General features: G+C 50.6%; 1 protein-coding gene and 1 pseudogene across 1 annotated transcript in view; both read left to right on the top strand.

The window, feature by feature from the left end:
- The window catches only part of Arhgef17 (Rho guanine nucleotide exchange factor 17), a 57,256-nt gene extending 40,498 nt beyond the window's left edge, over window positions 1–16,758 (top strand). Inside the window, exons 4-21 of the mRNA XM_013145268.3 lie at window positions 3,140–3,256; window positions 3,455–3,547; window positions 3,740–3,916; window positions 4,227–4,277; window positions 4,508–4,617; window positions 4,726–4,811; window positions 7,119–7,237; window positions 7,623–7,836; window positions 8,382–8,455; window positions 9,049–9,248; window positions 9,385–9,686; window positions 10,121–10,370; window positions 10,617–10,703; window positions 11,012–11,079; window positions 11,311–11,459; window positions 12,253–12,427; window positions 12,536–12,805; window positions 15,248–16,758. Coding sequence (XP_013000722.2) covers window positions 3,140–3,256; window positions 3,455–3,547; window positions 3,740–3,916; window positions 4,227–4,277; window positions 4,508–4,617; window positions 4,726–4,811; window positions 7,119–7,237; window positions 7,623–7,836; window positions 8,382–8,455; window positions 9,049–9,248; window positions 9,385–9,686; window positions 10,121–10,370; window positions 10,617–10,703; window positions 11,012–11,079; window positions 11,311–11,459; window positions 12,253–12,427; window positions 12,536–12,805; window positions 15,248–15,444 — 2,739 coding nt within the window. The 3' untranslated portion in view covers window positions 15,445–16,758. The remainder of the gene's footprint in view (window positions 1–3,139; window positions 3,257–3,454; window positions 3,548–3,739; window positions 3,917–4,226; window positions 4,278–4,507; window positions 4,618–4,725; window positions 4,812–7,118; window positions 7,238–7,622; window positions 7,837–8,381; window positions 8,456–9,048; window positions 9,249–9,384; window positions 9,687–10,120; window positions 10,371–10,616; window positions 10,704–11,011; window positions 11,080–11,310; window positions 11,460–12,252; window positions 12,428–12,535; window positions 12,806–15,247) is intronic.
- On the top strand, window positions 2–3,129 carry LOC106026128 (large ribosomal subunit protein uL22-like; annotated as a pseudogene).
- Window positions 16,759–18,371: the final 1,613 nt, after the last annotated feature.

Here is an 18,371-nt window from a genome sequence, read left to right as displayed (position 1 = left end):
TGCTCCAGATGCTGCTTGACTTCCCACTGTACTTGCCCCAGAGTCTGACTCTGACCTGAGGTCCAATCTGAACCTGGACATTGCCCAGCCCCAGATGTAGCCAGACTCTGTTATGGACTCCAGCCCTAACCAGACATTGGCATAGATCTGGGCCCAACTACAGTGGCTGGTATTGACTTGATACTAGTCCTGACCCTGAGCTGGTGCTGACACTGACCCAGATGCTGCTGCTCTCCTGTCTTAACATGAACCTCAGCTGCTGCCCTGACTCTGACCCTGTACATGATTTGACACTGACACTGGCATTGTTCTGACTAGCTCTTTTCTCCACCAGTGATTTTAATGATCATAGCTAACAGTCTTTGGCATTTACAGGTTGGGCATTATTCTAAATACATTATGTGTACCAAGTGCCCCATGATAGATAGGCACAGTGGCACATGCCTGTAATCCCAGCACCCTGGGAGGCTGAGAGGCAAGAGGCTCAAAAGTTAGACAAGCCTGGGCAACTCAGCAGCTTAGACCTTTTCTCAAAATAAAAAAATAAAAGGGGGGGCTGGGGATTTAGCTCAGGGGCATAAGCACCTGCCTTGCAAGCAGGCGGTTGTGAGTTCGATCCTTGGTACCGATAAAAATGAGAAAGACAATAAATAAATAAATAAATAAATAAATAAAAGAGTTGGGGATGTAGGTCAATATGAAGCCCCTGGTTCAATCCCTAGTACTTGGGTAACCCCAATTTTAAAGTTGATGACTGAAAATTCAAGCACGATGGCTCACACCTGTAATCTCAGCACTCGGGAGGCTGAGGTCAAGAGAATCACTGTGAGTTCAAGGCCAGCCCGAACTACATAGCAAAACCCCATCTAAAAAAGAGAAATAAGGGCCGGGGGTTTACCTCTATGGCACAAGCGCCTGCTTGGCAAGCATGAAGTCCTAAGTTCAATCCCCAATACCAAACAATAAAAAATAAAAAACAAGAACGGAACAAAAAAATTTGATGACTGAAGCAGAGAGAAATGAGTAAGCTAATCAAAATCACAAGTAATGTGTGATGGAGGGGTCCACTCCATGCCTAGCTCTCTGGTGTTGTATGGTCACCTCACAGCTCAGGCTGCCCCATAAACTTTTCAGAGTCCTGCAGTAGGGACTCAAAATTCAAAGAGTATGGCCTTATGTGACCTGTGAAAATGGTTTACTACTCTCTTGATCTGGAAAACGCCACAAAAATCAGGCAAATCAGGAGGTCCAAATCTTCATGTTCACTTTAAGGACACCCATCAAACTGCCCAGGTCATCAAGGGTCTGCATATCCCAAAGACCCCCAAGTATCCAAAGGATGTCACTTTAAAGAAGCATTGTGTGCCATTCAGGCGTTACAGTGCTGGAGTCAGTAGGTGTGCCCAGGCCAAGCGGGGCTGGACATGATCAGTGCCCCAAACAGGATGCTAAATGTCTGCTGCACGTGCTTAAAATGCAGAGTGGTGCTGAACTTAAGGGTTTAAATGTAAACTCTCCAGTCATTGAATATATTCAGGTGAACGAAGCACGGAGGTGAGCTGCTGCACTTACAGAGCTCGTAGCTGGAGTAACCCACATGTGCCCTCCCCTGCCACGGTGAGGTGGTCCTTCCCAAGAAGAAACAAATTGTGCCTGCACCAGAGGAGGAAGTTGTATGGAAGAAAAAGATACCCCAGAAGAGACAAAAACTTATGGCGCGGGAATAAATAAGCATAAAATAAGTGGAAAAGAAAATTTTTTTAAAAATTCAAAAAGAGCTCCTAAAGCAAAACTAGCAGAAATTTAATTAAATGTCTATAAGCATGCCATTTTCTTCCACTGTTAAATTGAGTGCATACTTATAAGAATTTAATTACATTTGAGAAACTTCGTTACATCTTGTTTTATCAGGTCTTATAATGTCCCTGCTGACCTGGAAACTGAAGTAACCAGGGCTCTGCCTCCCCCTTTCCAGAGGCAGGGACAATTGACATCTTAGAAAGGCAGGGACTTAGAGGCCTGATAGAGCCAGAGACACAGTGAAGGTTATTGAGCCTGGTCATGGTCCTGCTGGAATAGGACCCTGAGTGTCCTGTCCCAGCCCAAGCTTCTGACTGAGATGTCATACTTGGTCCTTCATCAGCCAACAAGAATCATCCATCACCTAGGTGCTCTACTCTAAGCCTGGCTTTATGTGCTGTCAAAGGAGCACTTCCATCCTCAGAAAGGGAGAGGCATCAAGAGAAGCCAGAGGCCAGGTGTACACCAGGCAGAATCCTAGTCACAGCAAGTGCTTCCTGGAATAGACAGTTCTAGAGCTTGGCCCTGAGGCTGGGATCAGACTGCATTCCTGGTAGAAGTTAGTGGATGAGCAGAGGCCAAGTGGCTGGAGTAAATCAGTTCATTCTGAAGGCAGTGAGGAGAGACCTACGTGGCTGGATTTGGTGTAGTCCAAGACCTGGGGGCAGAGAGGTCCAGTTGGAAGTGAGAGAACCAGATCTGGGCTCAGAGGACACATCCCGGACTAAGATGTATGCCTGCACACAGACACTCATAGATAAGGTATACCTGTGAGTACATATGTGTACACACATACACACACACTGTCAGAGAGCTTCTGTGGCAGGCTCCATTCTTTTTAGGCCGGTGGGGAGTCAGAACATCAGAGAGGCTGGGATGAGAGTGTTGCTCCCTTCAGGGTAGCCAGGAAACAAAGCAGAGGGGCTGAGCTGGGGGCTTCCTCCTTCCACTTTTATTCCTTCTGGTTCCCCACCCTACTGGATGGTGCCATCCACATTCAAGGTGGGTCTCCCCCATCCATGTGCTGTCCCACATGTCACTGGTCTCTGGAGACACCCTGATAGACACACCCACCTGTGCTATACTCATTTCCCAGGCTTTTCTCAATCCAGTGACACTTGCTATCTAGAGTAACTATTGTGCACATTTGATCACATGGTCATGTGTACAACATACATACTTCAAGGCACATGACACAGAAGCACATGCCTGTATCACCAAGACTGCATCATTTTTAATTATAAGGAAAAATGTTCATTCATAAATTAGTGGAAACCAGGACAGTGTGAGGTGGGATGAAGGGTGCCTTGAAGGTTCCCAACTGCCTTTTCACCCACAGTTTTCCAAAGATGTCCTGGTAAACATCTACTCTGCCTATATTGATAACTTCCTCAATGCAAAGGATGCCGTGCGTGTGGCTAAGGAGACAAGGCCTGCCTTTCTCAAGTTCCTGGAGGTATGTGTGCCAGGCCAGGAGGCGGGGCAACCCTTCCCTGAAGCCAGCTTTGAGGGCCCGAGGAGCTCCAGCTAGGGAACCATAGCTCAAGCCATTGGGTCAGCCTCTGTTCCTGGGCTGAGCTGGAGATGCTTGCTAGTGCCCTCTCTGACACACCTTTTCTCTCATGGGTGTCCTTCACTTTGCTTTGGGTTTCAGCAAAGCATGCGGGAAAACAAGGAGAAGCAGGCTCTATCTGACCTCATGATCAAGCCTGTGCAGCGGATCCCACGCTATGAGCTCCTGGTGAAGGTGGGTAAGACCTGGAAGCATGGGGGATATAGGAGACTCTGAGGCCCCTTCTAGTTCAGCTTGGCATCAGAGTCTCCAGGGGTCAGGTAGGAAAGGAAGTCCCTAGTGTCTACCCACAGACCCCTGCTGCAGAAATTAGTAGGACTCCTGGGACAGCTAAGCAAGCCGGTCTGGTCCCTATTCCTACCCTAGGACCTCCTAAAGCACACACCTGAAGACCACCCGGATCACCCTCTGCTCCTGGATGCACAGCGGAACATCAAGCAGGTGGCTGAACGCATCAACAAGGGTGTGCGGAGTGCCGAGGAGGCAGAGAGGCACGCCCGAGTGCTGCAGGAGATTGAGGCTCACATCGAGGGCATGGAGGATGTGCGTGCTCCCCAACCCTCCCAGCTGCTTCTGTATCTGCATCTATCACTTGGAATTGTGGCTGTGCACATGTCCCCTTCAGGGGCTAGTGTTGCTTACATCTGTGTCTCCCAGCATCTGTGATCATCAGTTCTCCCCATGTGTCCCCCTGCCCATGTGTCCTGGGCCTGATGGCACAGTGCTGGAAGGGTGAACAGGATGTCACTTTCGGGGTCTGGACCAGGGAGTGAGGCCGAGGGGTCCCTGGGGTTTGTGGAGTGGATAAGTATTAGGAACTACATTTGAGGTGCTTAGTCCCTTCTGCCCACAGCTCCAGGCCCCGCTGCGGAGGTTCCTGAGGCAGGAGATGGTCACCGAAGTGGTAAGAAGTGTCTGTATTCTGCCCACCTGTCCCTGCCTCCCTCTTAGTTCCTTGTTTTTTCCCACTACCCACATATCTCCTAGCTCTTCCACTCCAACAGGAGCCTGGTTGAGTTCAAACTGGTCTAGTCCTCTCCCCTACCTGGGCTTTGCTATACCCTTGGGCACTGTGGGGAAGTGGGTGAGCTTCTGGACTCTGCACCCAGTCTGAATCCCACTTGGGCCCCACAGAAGGCCATCGGTGGCAAGAAGGACCGGTCCCTCTTCCTGTTCACAGACCTCATTGTCTGCACTACCCTGAAGCGAAAGTCAGGCTCTCTTCGGCGCAGCTCCATGAGCCTGTGAGTGTGGTTAAAGCAGGCCTGGGTGGTATAGACAGGAGGAGCAGCTGTCTTGTCCTGGGCCCCATTCACCTACTCTGGACAAAGCACCCCATTGGCTGCCCACAGGTACACTGCCGCCAGTGTGATTGACACAGCCAGCAAGTACAAGATGCTATGGAAGCTGCCACTAGAAGATGCAGACATCATCAAAGGTAGGGCTCACCGGTGCCCACTGGGGATCAGGACAGTCTGTCTGCCCATGTGCTTTTGGGCCTCACTTTCCCTTCTGCTTTGAGGGGCTGGTGCAAAGGACTTGGTTAGTACCCACAGAATCAGAATAGCCTGTCAATAGCCTTCTGACTGGGTGTAACCTGGGATGGCAGGTGGGTTGATAGGGGGTGCAGAGAGATAGGCATAGTGTAATTAGCTGTTGGTTCCTCTGTTCAAGCTCATGTGAGCACCTTGTATGAGATAATGTTGTACCATTCTGGCTCAGTGGTTTTGTACCCAGGGAACAGAGCACAAGTGAAGGGTTGATTGAAGGTACCCAGCTCATTTGAGGCTGAGTTTGTCAGGAGCTGAGGCAGCCTCAAGGAGGTGCCCCTCCTCCTGTCACTCTGTTCCTGCCTTGCTGAGTCATCCCCAAAGGAAGCTTACTGCTCTTAGCTTTCCCTGCTTCTTGGTAGCCCAGTGATAAGATCTGGACTGTCGCCAAGCCCAATTGAGAGCTGCCTCCAGGTGAACCAGACTGTCTCCACAAGGCCCTATATAGGAATTCAGACTGCAGGTGGTGATTGTTGGTTCATCTCATCTCTTCTCACTGGGGAACAGACCATCTTTAGGGCAGGTGCCCATTCCTAGTCCATTCATCTGTGGCCAGGAGTAAGATGGAGTTATATGGAAGAAAACATGGCTGCCCATGCAGTGAGTGAGTTTGGGTGGGATGGCTTCTTTCAGGAATGGGAGATCATTACAGTCTGTATGGGCTGCTATAACAGAAATACCACAGACTGTAATTTAAAATGAGCAGGAAATTACTGTTCACAATGCCAGAGACTGAGACATCCAAGATCAAGATACCAGTCTGGTGAAGGGCCTGTCCCTCATATGAGGTCTCACTTGGCAAAAAGGGCAAACAAGCTCTCCCAGGTCTCTTTAGAAGGGCTCCAGTCTCATTCATGAGGGCACCATCCTTGTGATCTGTCACCTTCCTAAGGGTTCATCTCATATGAACACACCAGGACTAGATTTCAAAGTACGAATTTTGAAGAGACCCAAACATTCAGACCATGGCAGAGATGTTCCAATCTTTGAGTTGCCTAATCTACACCACTGCTGTCTAGGAGCACCCACTATTTTTTCTGTAGACACAATAGCACAGCCTCTTTGTCTAGTATGTACCACCATTATAAATTTTGTATGCCTATCCTTCCTCAATAGCCTGTCCCTCTCCTCTACACAGTCCCTGGCCATAAAGCCGTTCCAGGGCCTGTCTCAAAATCTGTTCCTTTAGTGCTGATGTGATTCCTTTTTTTCTTACCATTTAGCAGCCCATGGCCCAACTAACTAACTGTATATTCACAGGCCGGGGATATAGTTCAGTGGCAGAGCACGTGCCTGGCAAGCAGTAGGTCCTGAGTTTGATTGCGCGCGCACATACACACACACACACACACACACACACATACGACAAAAGACCATAGTTTTAAGCTGGATGTGGTGGTGCACACATGTAGTCCCAGCACTCAGGAGCCTGAGGGAGGAGGATCACTGTGAGTTTGAGACCAACCTGGGCTACAAAGTGAGCTCAAGGCCAGCCTGAACTGCGTGAGAGCTTGTCTCAAAAAGACAAAAAAATATATATTCACCACCAGTATACTCTGTAAGAACAGGAGATAGGGAGAAAAAGACAAAACAAAAAGCGTGTTATTTAGGAAACAGCACAAAAGAAAGAATCTCCCTGTCTATTGATTTGAAGACTTGGTGTGCAGGGAGGAACAGCCCCACATTTGGGCCACTGGTCCAGAGTATAGGCAGGCAGCGAGGGTGGGGCGGGCAAGCCATTTGGCAATGGGCAGGAGCAAGCTAAGACCAGAGAAATTCAGAGCATCAGCTTATTGCTCCCTCCTTTGTGAGGATGTGGTCCCTTGGTCAGCAGATTTGACTGCCTGAGGCTCTGCCTGCTTGGCAGTTCTGCCGTGGCTGGCTGCACCTGCCGCAGCCTAGTGCCTGCCAGAGCCTGCATAACCTATAAAGCTGTCTGCTGTTACATACTTTGTGCTCTTGCAGTGTCTCTAACGGCCAGACATCCTTTGCCATGTGGCTCTGAATAGGCCCAGCCCCACAGTCAGGCCTGGGGTTAATCTAGAAGCTGGCTTAACTATTAATGGTGTTCCTGAGGACATGGAGTCTGTAAGTTTGTTGGGCCAGTCCTCTTGTCTAGCTGCGGGTTGTGCAGTGAGAGAAGAATGTCTGACCTTTTCTACCTGTCTGCCCGTGGGCTTCTCTGTCCCCACCAGGGGCGTCCCAAGCCACCAATCGGGAGAACATCCAAAAGGCCATCAGCCGCCTGGATGAAGACCTGACCACTCTGGGCCAAATGAGCAAGCTCTCTGAGAGCCTTGGCTTCCCCCACCAGGTCTGTGCCCTGTGCCTGAGGCAAGGGGTGGGGGTGGGGGCTCCTTTACACGCTCTGAGGGAAAGACACAGCCTTGCGCATTTGCCTAAGGGAGGAGAAACCCCTGTCATTTATCAGAAGGGGAAAATTACAGCCTGACTGGTTTGAGAGAAGTTACTGTCCTAGGTCTGAAGGTAGAGGCATGGCTCCATGTCACTGGAGGGGAAACACAGTCCAGCCCCTGTCTGGGGAAAATCCTGGTTTCCTCTCGGTCTAAGGCAGAAGACAGTGTCATACTAGAAAGTGGGACCTCTGAAGGAAAAGGTCAGACCCCACATATATTCCCAAGGGCCAGTGCTGGCTATGTGAGACCTCAGACCTAAGGCCTGGGCATTCTTCCCCACAGAATCTGGATGATGCGCTGCGGGACCTCTCAGCTGCCATGCACCGGGACCTGTCAGAGAAGCAGGCTCTGTGCTACGCGCTTTCCTTCCCACCTACCAAGCTGGAGCTGTGTGCCACCCGGCCAGAGGGCACCGACTCCTTCATCTTTGAGTTCCCCCACCCTGATGCCCGCCTAGGCTTTGAGCAGGCCTTTGATGAGGCCAAAAGGAAGCTGGGTGAGCCAGGGCCCATACCAGCCGTCTCCTCCTAGAGACTTCAGGCAGCGTCTGACTTCAGAAGCCTAAAGCCCCAGAACTGCAGTGTCCTGTGCTCCAGCAGCTGGTGGGGAGGGTGAACTGAGATTTCTGCAGTGCAACATGGGACTAGATACTAACTGTGGTCTCCTTAGGTCCTCCCTGATGGGGAGGGGACCCCATAGACAGGGTCATTTTGGGCAGGAGTGCCATCATGACTAGACCAGACCCTCCCCACCCCACCACCACTCATGGCTGTACCAAGGAAAGCTGTTGGATCCATGGCATAGAGATTTCTAGGTGTGACACCCTTGTTATAAAAATGGAAATACTGAGGCCAGGAGCAACAGGACAAAATCCACTCACTATTTTACCTAAGATCAGGCCCTTCCTAGATAACCCTGAGGGTTAGGGGAAGAAAGGAAATGGGGCTGGGGCAGGACCAGGGTGAGGTGGATGCTAAGCTGGATCTGTATCCTTTTGCCTGTCCCTTCCCTTGTCTATTTGCTCATCCATCTCCACTACAGCATCCAGCAAAAGCTGCCTAGACCCTGAGTTCTTGAAGGCCATCCCCATCATGAAAACCCGCAGTGGCATGCAGGTCTGTGTACGCACATGGGTCATATGTATGTGTGTGTCAAAGCCAGTGTGTGTTCATGAATTTTCATTCTGTATACAGCATTGTGTATGTGTCTTAAAAGTTACAATTCCTTTCTATGTCTTTCTTTTTTTTTTTTCTGTCTTTCAAGTATACTGCTCTCTCTGTGCATGTGGACCTCAAGAGTGTGTTTCTTAAGTGTCTATATCTGTTCGTATGAAAAAAGGCTATAGGATCGATGAGATGTGTCTCATTTATGCACTTGCATGAGTCTGCATACATATGTTCTAAGGTTACCAGTATCATATTTGTTAATATTCATGATCATATTCAGGGAATATATGGACAGGCAGTGAGGCTCGTGAGTATGGGTGAGGCTTGTGGGTGAGGCTTGTGTCATGCAGCGTGAGTGCATTTGACATATAGAGTGTCATGTGTGCTGCGTGCTCTGTGTGGAGAAGAGCAGAGGAATGCGTGGGGCGTCCACACATACCGATGCAGGCCCTCCTCCTTGCGTTCCTTGGGATCACCTACTACAAGGAATGCTGGCAGCAGCTCCTCTATTTACCTTTTGTTGTCCTTTGGTGCCCCTGCAGTTTTCGTGTGCGGCTCCCACCCTCAGCAGCTGCCCAGAGCCCACACCTGAGGTGTGGGTGTGCAACAGCGACGGCTACGTGGGCCAGGTGTGCCTGCTGAGCTTGCGTGCTGAGCCTGACGTGGAGGCCTGCATCGCTGTCTGCTCGGCCCGCATCCTCTGCATCGGGGCAGTGCCCGGCCTGCAGCCCCACTGCCACCGGTGAGACCCAGGATTGGTGTGCTGGGGCCTGGGAGTCAGCGCTCACCCACTCTGAGGTCCTCTTGGATGGGGTCTGTCTAAGTGCCTCTGCAGCACCTCCTAACCACTCTCTCCCTACTCTTTTTGGGTTTCTCAGGGAGCATCCAGAATCGCTGAGGAACCCCCCAGAGACTGCCTCAGAGCCAGCTGGGCAGGAGCTGGATGTTGAGGCTACAGCAGAGGAAGAAGCAGTGGCAATGGCCGAGCCGGGGTCACAACCCTGCCTGCACATCTCCATCTCAGGCTCTGGCTTGGAGATGGCGCCTGGCCCCACTGAGGGTGACTCCCGCCCTGAGTTGGTGCCTTTTGACAGCGACTCTGATGATGAGTCTTCACCCAGCCCCTCGGGGACGCTGCAGAGCCAAGCCAGCCGGTCCACTATCTCCTCCAGCTTTGGCAGTGAGTGCTGGACTTGGGGCTGGCAGCAGGTGGAGTAGTGGGTGAGGAGAGGCCAGTGGAGGCTAAGGTTGAAGTCAGATCTCAGGATGCTAACACTCAGAGCAGTGGTGGCCAGCAAGGTGCACCAGGCTTGTGACACGGAGAACCCAGAAAACAGTGGGATAGGCAGGCGGGATCATGAAGGTGCTGGAGTGCCCAGATAAGGCAGATGGATCACTAAGTGGACTGGTTGGTCCCCCTGGCCAAGTCTAATGGCAGCCAGGACTAGGAACCTATAGGTACGGTCACTGTCAGCAGGATAACAAGGCCTGAGCCTTGCAGAAGGCCCTCAGGAGGGGATGCAGAAGGAACAGTAAGGGGACACTGAGGCTTAAGAGACATCAGGTCTCTGGCCTAGTAGAGGGAATGAAGACAGAGACCTTTGTCCCCTTCAGACGAGGAGACCCCAAGCTCCAAAGAGGCCACAGCAGAGACGACCAGCTCCGAGGAAGAGCAAGAGCCTGGCTTCCTGCCACTGTCTAGCTCCTTCGGGCCCAGTGGACCCTGTGGCACCAGCCCAATGGATGGGAGAGCCCTGCGCCGCTCCAGCCACGGCTCCTTCACACGGGGCAGCCTTGAGGACCTGCTGAGTGTGGACCCGGAGGCCTACCAGAGCTCTGTGTGGCTGGGCACTGAGGATGGCTGGTAGGGGCAGGGGAGGAGTGTCAGAATTGAGCTTCATGCTCTGGAAGTCACATGTTGTTCTGAAGCAGAAACAGGAGGGCCTAGGGTTAGGGTTCAGGGGTCCTGACAACCAGGACCTAAAACCCCCAGCGAGCTGTGGGATCTGTTATATTGTACGGGCATCTGGTGCAGGGGAGAAAGGTGGAGGGGTAACTCCCGGGACTGTGTATGTAAGCCTTTGTCACAAGTGCTTACCCTGATCTGCAGTGTCCATGTGTACCAGTCCTCTGACAGCATCCGTGACCGCCGGAACAGCATGAAGCTCCAGCATGCAGCCTCTGTGACCTGCATCCTGTAAGGCCCCCATGCGCTCTTCCCATCCAGACCCTTTACCATCATATACCCAGGTCTCCCTGTCCACCTGGGCCCCCTGCCTTATCAACCCCTCCTTTCAAGGGAGGTCCTAGGACAGAGCCTTGTGACCTCCCAGCTGTGTCTCTTACACACTGTGAGCCTGGGCGAGTTGCTGCCTGTTCTTAGCCTCAGGCTTATCACATCTGGAGAATGGGGTGAGAGGAGATGGTCTCTCAGGAGCCATGGACATGTAGTGTCCAAATAACCCACCCTCCCAAAATCCCTGACTTCTCCTTTTCCCTGCACAGGTATCTGAATAATCAGGTGTTTGTGTCTCTGGCCAATGGAGAACTTGTCGTCTACCAGAGAGAAGCAGGTAGGTGTCCCTGTGCCCTGCTTGCCCTGGTACCCTTACTCATAGTGGTGCTCTCTCCTGGGCAAAGTGAGGGCCTCCCTCTCCTAGGGCTAGAGATGTGGCTTTGGACAGCTTCCAGGCCTTGGTGTCCTCACTTACAAATGGATGTTCACGTCTCATTTCAGGGAAGGTGGGACTTAAATTCAGTACTGTACTAAATCTCCTGTTTTCTTCACCCTACTCCCCCTCCAGGTCGTTTCTGGGACCCCCAGAACTTCAAGTCGGTGACCCTGGGTGCTCAGGGGAGCCCCATCAGCAAGATGGTGTCTGTGGGTGGGCGGCTGTGGTGTGGTTGCCAGAATCGAGTCCTTGTTCTGAGCCCCGACACGCTGCAGCTAGAGGTAGCAGGGGAAGGGAGAGGGAATGAATGCCTTTGGATAAGTTGGGTCCACCTGAGAGGCAGGTGAGCCCTGGGGGCGGGGGAGCATTCAGCCAAGGGCTGGCCACTTCCCCTGACCCCATGTGATGCTGAGCTGGTCCCGGTCCTTCTCTGGCCCTCATTTCTTCTCTAGCTGATGAAGAAGACAGTAAGTGCCACGTTTGTTAGGACTCGTTAGTCAGCCTCCCACCCACCCTCTCTTGTCAGCACAGGTATTGAGGTCTCCTGGATCCTTCTTGATGTTTCCAACCCTTTGCATTAGACTGTGGCATGGAATCATGGTTTCATTTCATGCCTGCCAGAGGTTTCTGGCCCAGGCAGTGTCCTGGAGCAATAAGTCACTTTGCTTTCCCTTTCATTGCCTCATTGGCTGGGTTCAGGCCCCAGCTCCATGGATGACACAGCTCCTGTGTGACCTTGGTCAGGTTGCTTTCCCCAATAAGCTGGGCTTCATCTGTTGGGGAGAGGCCTATGACCAGTCTTAAGACTCTTACAGGCCTGAAGTTCTGTGAGCCTTATGTCACTTGAGGTGCACAGGGAAAGAGCGCCTCATTTTAATTTCCACAGGCTGAATGGGGGCACCTGTGCACCAAGCTTTGGACGGCTTATCAGCCAGACCAGGGCCAACATGGCCTGGGCTGCCAGTCCCGATGGGATCATGTAGATTTTGATGGGCATTGTTAGGAGGGGATGCACAGGGGATCAGGGGACAGGCCAGCACGTCACCAGTCTACTCTCTGCCTTTTCACCCACAGCATACATTCTGTGTGGGGCAGGATTCAAGCCGAAGTGTAGCTTGCATGGTGGACTCCAGCCTGGGTGTGTGGGTGACACTGAAAGGCAGTGCTCATGTGTGTCTCTACCATCCAGACACCTTTGAGCAGCTGGCAGAGGTGGATGTCACCCCTCCTGTGCACAGGATGCTGGCAGGTACTGACCTCAAATACCACCACACCTTTCCTTAGAGCCTTCACCCCCACTGAAGAGGCAGAGCCTGGGCCACCAGTCTGCCCCAGAGCTTATCTCTTTCCCGCACAGGCTCAGATGCCATCATCCGGCAGCACAAGGCTGCCTGCCTGCGGATCACAGCGCTGCTGGTGTGTGAAGAGCTGCTGTGGGTGGGTACCAGTGCTGGCGTGGTGCTCACGATGCCCACCTCCCCCAGTACTGTCAGCTGCCCACGAGCACCTCTCAGCCCTGCTGGCCTAGGCCAGGGGCACACGGGCCATGTTCGCTTCCTGGCTGCAGTCCAGCTGCCAGATGGCTTCAACCTTCTCTGCCCGACCCCACCGCCTCCTTCAGACATAGGTGGGTCTGTGCATCCTACCCCAGCCCAGGGATTCTGGACTTTTGGGTTAGGGCTTCTTGCTGTCCTTCTAGAAGAGTGTAAGAGAGAAGATGGGCTGGGGTTTAGCTCAGCCATAGACTATTTACTTAGCATATGTAAGGCCCTGGGTCTGATCTTCAGCATCACACAAAACAGGGGAAAAGTATAAACACTCCCAAAATGAAATCTTCTAGGATACTGTATATGTATTGAATGTGTGCATTGAGTCTGTATATTTATGTACATAAAGTTCTGTTCAAAGAAGTGTCTTGGGAGACAGGAAGTAAACTATAAGCTAAGAAGTAAAATATAGCACAGATAAGATATGTTTGTAGGAAATATATTGTATATTTTTTTATATGCAACAGGAAATATAACACTAGAAATGATGTATAGGGCAGGAAGTAGCCTCAGGAAGTCATATACAGAGCAGGAAATGAAATAGTACCAGAAAAGAGGACATAAAGTGACATAGATAACAGGGTGTAGCATATGAGAATTAGAAAGTGCAGTCGTGAGAAATGAAGTCCATCCGGAAATCACAATCAGAAAAGTCTTGCACAAAGCTGGATGTGGTGACACACACTTATAATCCCAGCACTGGGGAGGCTGAGGCAGGAGGATCACCATGAGTAGGCCAGGCTGGGCTCCATAGTAAATTCAAGACCACCCTAAAGTACATAGCAAAACCCCATTTAAAAAAGTAAAACAAAGAAGTCTTTCACAATCAGAAAACATATTCCCAAAAGGAACAGGCTGTGGGAATTGGGAAGCAGTAAACTTCAGCCAGAAGTTGTTAGGTCTAAAGAAGACTTCAGTTACCAAGAGGGGAAATGGATATTAGAAACAGGAAGAGTATGCAGTTCTCTACCACTTAAAAACTGGGACACATGTCACTTTTGTTAGGCAGTTTCATCGAGGTGTGAACATCACGGAGTACACTCACCCCTCCTAGATGGTGTACCTACCCTGCAGCTAGACCATATGGTGTATTACATATAAATGCTTTAGCCTATTACGCCTGGGGCCATGATGAGCAAAATAATACAAGATAAAAATCAAGGACACGAGAAGATGATGCAGTGGAGAAATACAGTAACATTAGATATATGAGTCTCTGCCAACATAATAGGGCAAACTTCAGAGTTAAAAATTTTTTTGCGGAAATAGTGTAGTGCAAAACAACAATAAAAAGTTTAGTTTAAGGGCCGGGGATTTAGCTCTGAGGCATAAGTGCCTGCCTGGCAAGTGCGAGGTTCTAAGTTCGATTCCTGGCACAAAGAACAAAAAAAAAAAAAAAAAAAAGAATTAAAAAAAGTTGAGTTTATCCAGGCATGGTGGTACATGCCTGGAATTCCAGGAGGTTGAGGGAGGAGAATAGAAAGTTCAAGATCAATTTAGCAAGATTTTATTGCAAAAAGAAAAGAAAAAAAAGTTTAGGAAATCTAGTGCTGGGGTTGTGGCTCAGTGATAGAGAGCTTGCTTAGCATGCACAGGCCTAGGCTCAATCCCCAGCATCCCCATACATAACCAATACCATAGTTGTTTACTGGCAATTTTGATGTTAGATATTATACAAAACTGTATGTGTTCTACATTTATAGAACTGGTAACAGTAGATCTGTTTATGCCAGTATCGTTATGGACCCTTGATTAATGTGTTGAGCTGTGACCTAAAATGGCTACAGCAGTCAGCTGGGTATGGTGGTGCACACTTGTTAATTCAGCATGCTGGGAAGCTGAGACAGAAGGATCAGAAGTTTGAGCCTGGGCAACTTAGTGACTTAGCGAGATCCTGTCTCAAAATTTAAAAAAGGACTGGGATATAGCTCAGTCTGACATTTCTAGGTTTAAGCCCAATGCCATTTTTTTAAAAGATACTAGCAATAGGACTTTTTTTTTTTTTTTTTTTTTTTTTTTTTTTTTTGTGAGACAGTTTCACTATGTAACCTACACTGAGCTCGAACTCACAGTGATTCTCCTGCCTCGGCCTCCCGAGTGCTGGGACTGCAGGTGTGCACCACCACACCCACCTAGCAATAGGAATTTTTCAGCTCTCTTAAAATCTTACGGGGCCACCATCATATATGTAGTCCACCATCAACTGAAACATTGCTATTCAGCTTGTGACTGCACTTAATTATCACAGGAGTACATACATACATGTGCAGTAATCAAGAAACAGGTGTGGCCCCGGGAAGTTAGATAATTCCTAGCTAGAAAATTTGGGAGGGAATTAAGAAACCTGACTGCCAAGAAAGTGGGCATTTCTTTCCAAATAAGCTCTTAGCTAGCAGGAAATGTCCCTCATAGGAAATGTCAGGTCTTTCTTGCTGTCTTCTGGAGTACAGAAGCTCAGTTCATAATGGAACAGTAAAGCCACAGTCCCCTCAGGCTGATGGATCCTCCCCTGTGTCCCCCAGGCCCTGAGAAGCTGCCATCCCTGGAGCACTGGGACTCCCCTCGACACCGAGGCCCCACCTCGGCTCGGCCTAAAATGCTGGTTATCAGTGGAGGTGACGGCTATGAGGACTTCCGGCTCAGCAGTGGGGGCAGTGGCAGCAGTGAGACTGTGGGCCGAGATGACAGCACAAACCACCTCCTCCTGTGGAGGGTGTGACCCTGTGCACTGTGGCCCAGGACTCACCTGCCCACCTGCGCTCAGTCTGCTTGCCTCTCCCTCGCCCACACGCAGACCCTGACCAGGAGCGTCTGGCAGGAGCACACCCGTGGCTGCGTGGGCTCCTCTCTTCTTCACGGAAGCATTCCTGCTGGAACACCGCCGGCCAGCCAACCCTCCCCGACCCACTGGCTGCTCCAGTGCTCCCGGGTATAACCAAGGTGGGGGCATGAGGGCTGCTCAGGACCTCTGTCCCTGGAGCTTCTACCAAAGACACGGCCGGCCTGGACTCCACGAGGCTGGGGAGGGCCATGTGCAATATTTGGAGGATTTTTCTGGGGGCAGCAGAAGGCTGAGGATAGCATCCTTTCCCATGTACAGTATTTATATTCCTTTTTAGATGAATTCTTTCCAAAGCACTTATTTATGCCATGACCTGGGGCAGAGTGTGATGTGAGGAAATGACAGGAGGGGGAAAAAACCTGTTCCTGCCCAAGGAGCCATCTGGGGACCTATCCAAGCCTTCTGGAGGAACCAGTGTCTCCCCCTATGACACACACACACACACACACACACACACACACACACAGAGTTTCTCACACTCTGCATGTTCAGGGCACCAAATACCACCCCTTAATAACAACTTTCCAGTTCATCGTGATGGGGCTACCCATCCTGACCTATAGGCAAGGACCAGGCACCCTCAGTCATCCCGGACAAAATGATGTTTACTGGGGGCTGCAACTCCTGTGACCCAGGCTTTAGCATTTCCAGTGTGTTGGTGGTGCCTTCAGTGGTTTCTTAATTTGAGAACACTGATGGAACCTTGGACAGGGCTTTCTCTCAGGTGAGAGAAAAGGCCCTCATTCCTTGCAGTTGGCTCCAGCCCGCAGCTCCTGCCTTCCTGTGTCTCGTGCACTGGCACAGATGGTCACCGTGGGGGTAGACCTAGGAGCCCCTCACTCTGACCACTGAATCCTCTCCTTAGGAACCCTCCTGTCAGAGGCAGCCGCTTTAGGAAGTACTCCCAGTGCTGGGAGGCTGAGCATGGCCTCTTCAAATGGGAAGCCTCCACTTGAGGTTAGCTTCTCCCCTGCCTCCCAGGCTGCAGGGAGCCACTCTGACTCTCAGCCCCTCGCTTCAGCTACAACTCCAAAGGTCTGGTTTCAGGTGGGGTTGGTTTGTTCTGTTTGTTTTTGTTGAGGGGGGTGGGTCATTGTGGTCTTAGATTATGTTTCTCTTGCTACCAAACAGTCATGTATTAACTCTTCTTGGATGATGAAATTTAAAGAGTCAATAAATAGAAATACCAAATGACTGCTCCCCATTGGCAGCCATAGTGGCCTCCTCCCAGCCGCTCGGGCTTCCCGACACCGACTCACTTGGGCAGAATGGCAAGCCTTGGAGACCACAGGTCATGCTGAAGTGGTGAGATTGCCACTGACTTACTGTGTTACCCTGGACAGGTCACCATATGTGTCGGAATTGTAGTTTCCTTTTGGGAAAATGAAGGAATTGTGCTAGTCCAGTGCTTTGTAACTGGGAACCTATTAGAATCCCTTATGGTTGACATATGCAAATGTACAACATAATGCAAACACAGTGCATGTGTAATTTATGTATCAAACAAAAGCTTCCCATCAGTCTGGGATGGGCTTGGAAAGCTGAAGCTGATAACTGCAGCCAAATGATCAGGGCAGTAGAGACCAAGGCTCCTCCAGGAAATGCTTTCTCCAGTGAAGCCTCGTGGCTAGTGAACCCTGACCAAGACCAAGGTGAGTCCAGTTTTCCATGCAAAGGTAGAATCCAAGTCTGATTCTGGGCCAAAGAGGTGTGTCATTCAGTGAGACATAACAATGCAAAGGCAACATGAGGCCACTCCACACAGCACCAAAGAGCCCTTCATGTCATGGTTCACCCACAAAGACTGACTCCAAAGGGCAGGCCATGTGTCAGCTCTGCAAAACCCACATGAACATCTTCAGCCTAAGCAACTGCCTGAAAAATGCTGGGATGGAGCAAGTGTTTAGTACGTAACATGCTGGGTTTGATCTCCAGCACTTAAAAAAGAAATAGGTCCTGCAGGGGGGAGCAGACTCATGCTTTGCAGACTGATTGCAGACAGGGGTTTGCTGGGTCATCAACACCACAGAATATCATTTTCCCAGGAGGAGGAGATGAAGCAGGTCTGTTACAGAGTAGAAGGCAATGTTCATATGTAATTTATGATGAAAACAAACAAGGACCACGGGCTTTGGAATAGGACAGATCCTGTGTGGAGTCTCGACTTTGTCATCAACCAGCTATAGTATATGACTCGGTGGGTTGTAGCTGTCCGAGCTGTTTTCATCTGTAAAATGGGGCTCATAATTTTTTCCAGAACAGGATGGTTGCTTGGTGTCCACGGGTCTTCAGATTGCAAGGAGAGATTCCTTGAAGACAGACTGGCAGCAAGTGACTTGGAGGGGATGGTGCAGCAGACAGCAGACCTCCAACTTGGGACCTTTGGCCCCTGCCCTACGAGCCTCTGGCTTCTCCAGTGCCGCCAGCCAACTGCCTCCAGTGTTTCACAACTTCTGCTGCCACAAGACTCCCCAGTCCCTAAACAGAGGTCTGGCCCAGATTTCAGTTTCGGTACAACATACCGAAAGTGGATCTGCCGCGTCCCCAACTTGAGGACTCAGTCCTCAAGGGAACAGCCTGCTCTTACTTGAACAGCGACCTGAGACAACTGCCCACAGTCAGGTGCTCAGCTTGAGCCGGTCAGCTGTGGGGAGGGAAGCCTCAGATCTTCAGCCCAGCACAGACCACGGTTTTCAGCTAGGAGGCCAGGCCCACCTGCAACCAATGCAGTCAGAACCCTCAGGAGGAATCCAGCTATCAGTATTATTGGAAACTTTTTATTGAAGTATAACTTTTATATAAGA

The sequence above is a fragment of the Cavia porcellus genome, unplaced genomic scaffold, assembly GCF_034190915.1.
Source record: "Cavia porcellus strain 051 isolate PalLab524CR breed Dunkin Hartley unplaced genomic scaffold, mCavPor4.1 scaffold_9, whole genome shotgun sequence".
Classification (NCBI taxonomy): domain Eukaryota; kingdom Metazoa; phylum Chordata; class Mammalia; order Rodentia; family Caviidae; genus Cavia; species Cavia porcellus.
This window is presented reverse-complemented; position numbering and strand designations above follow the sequence as displayed.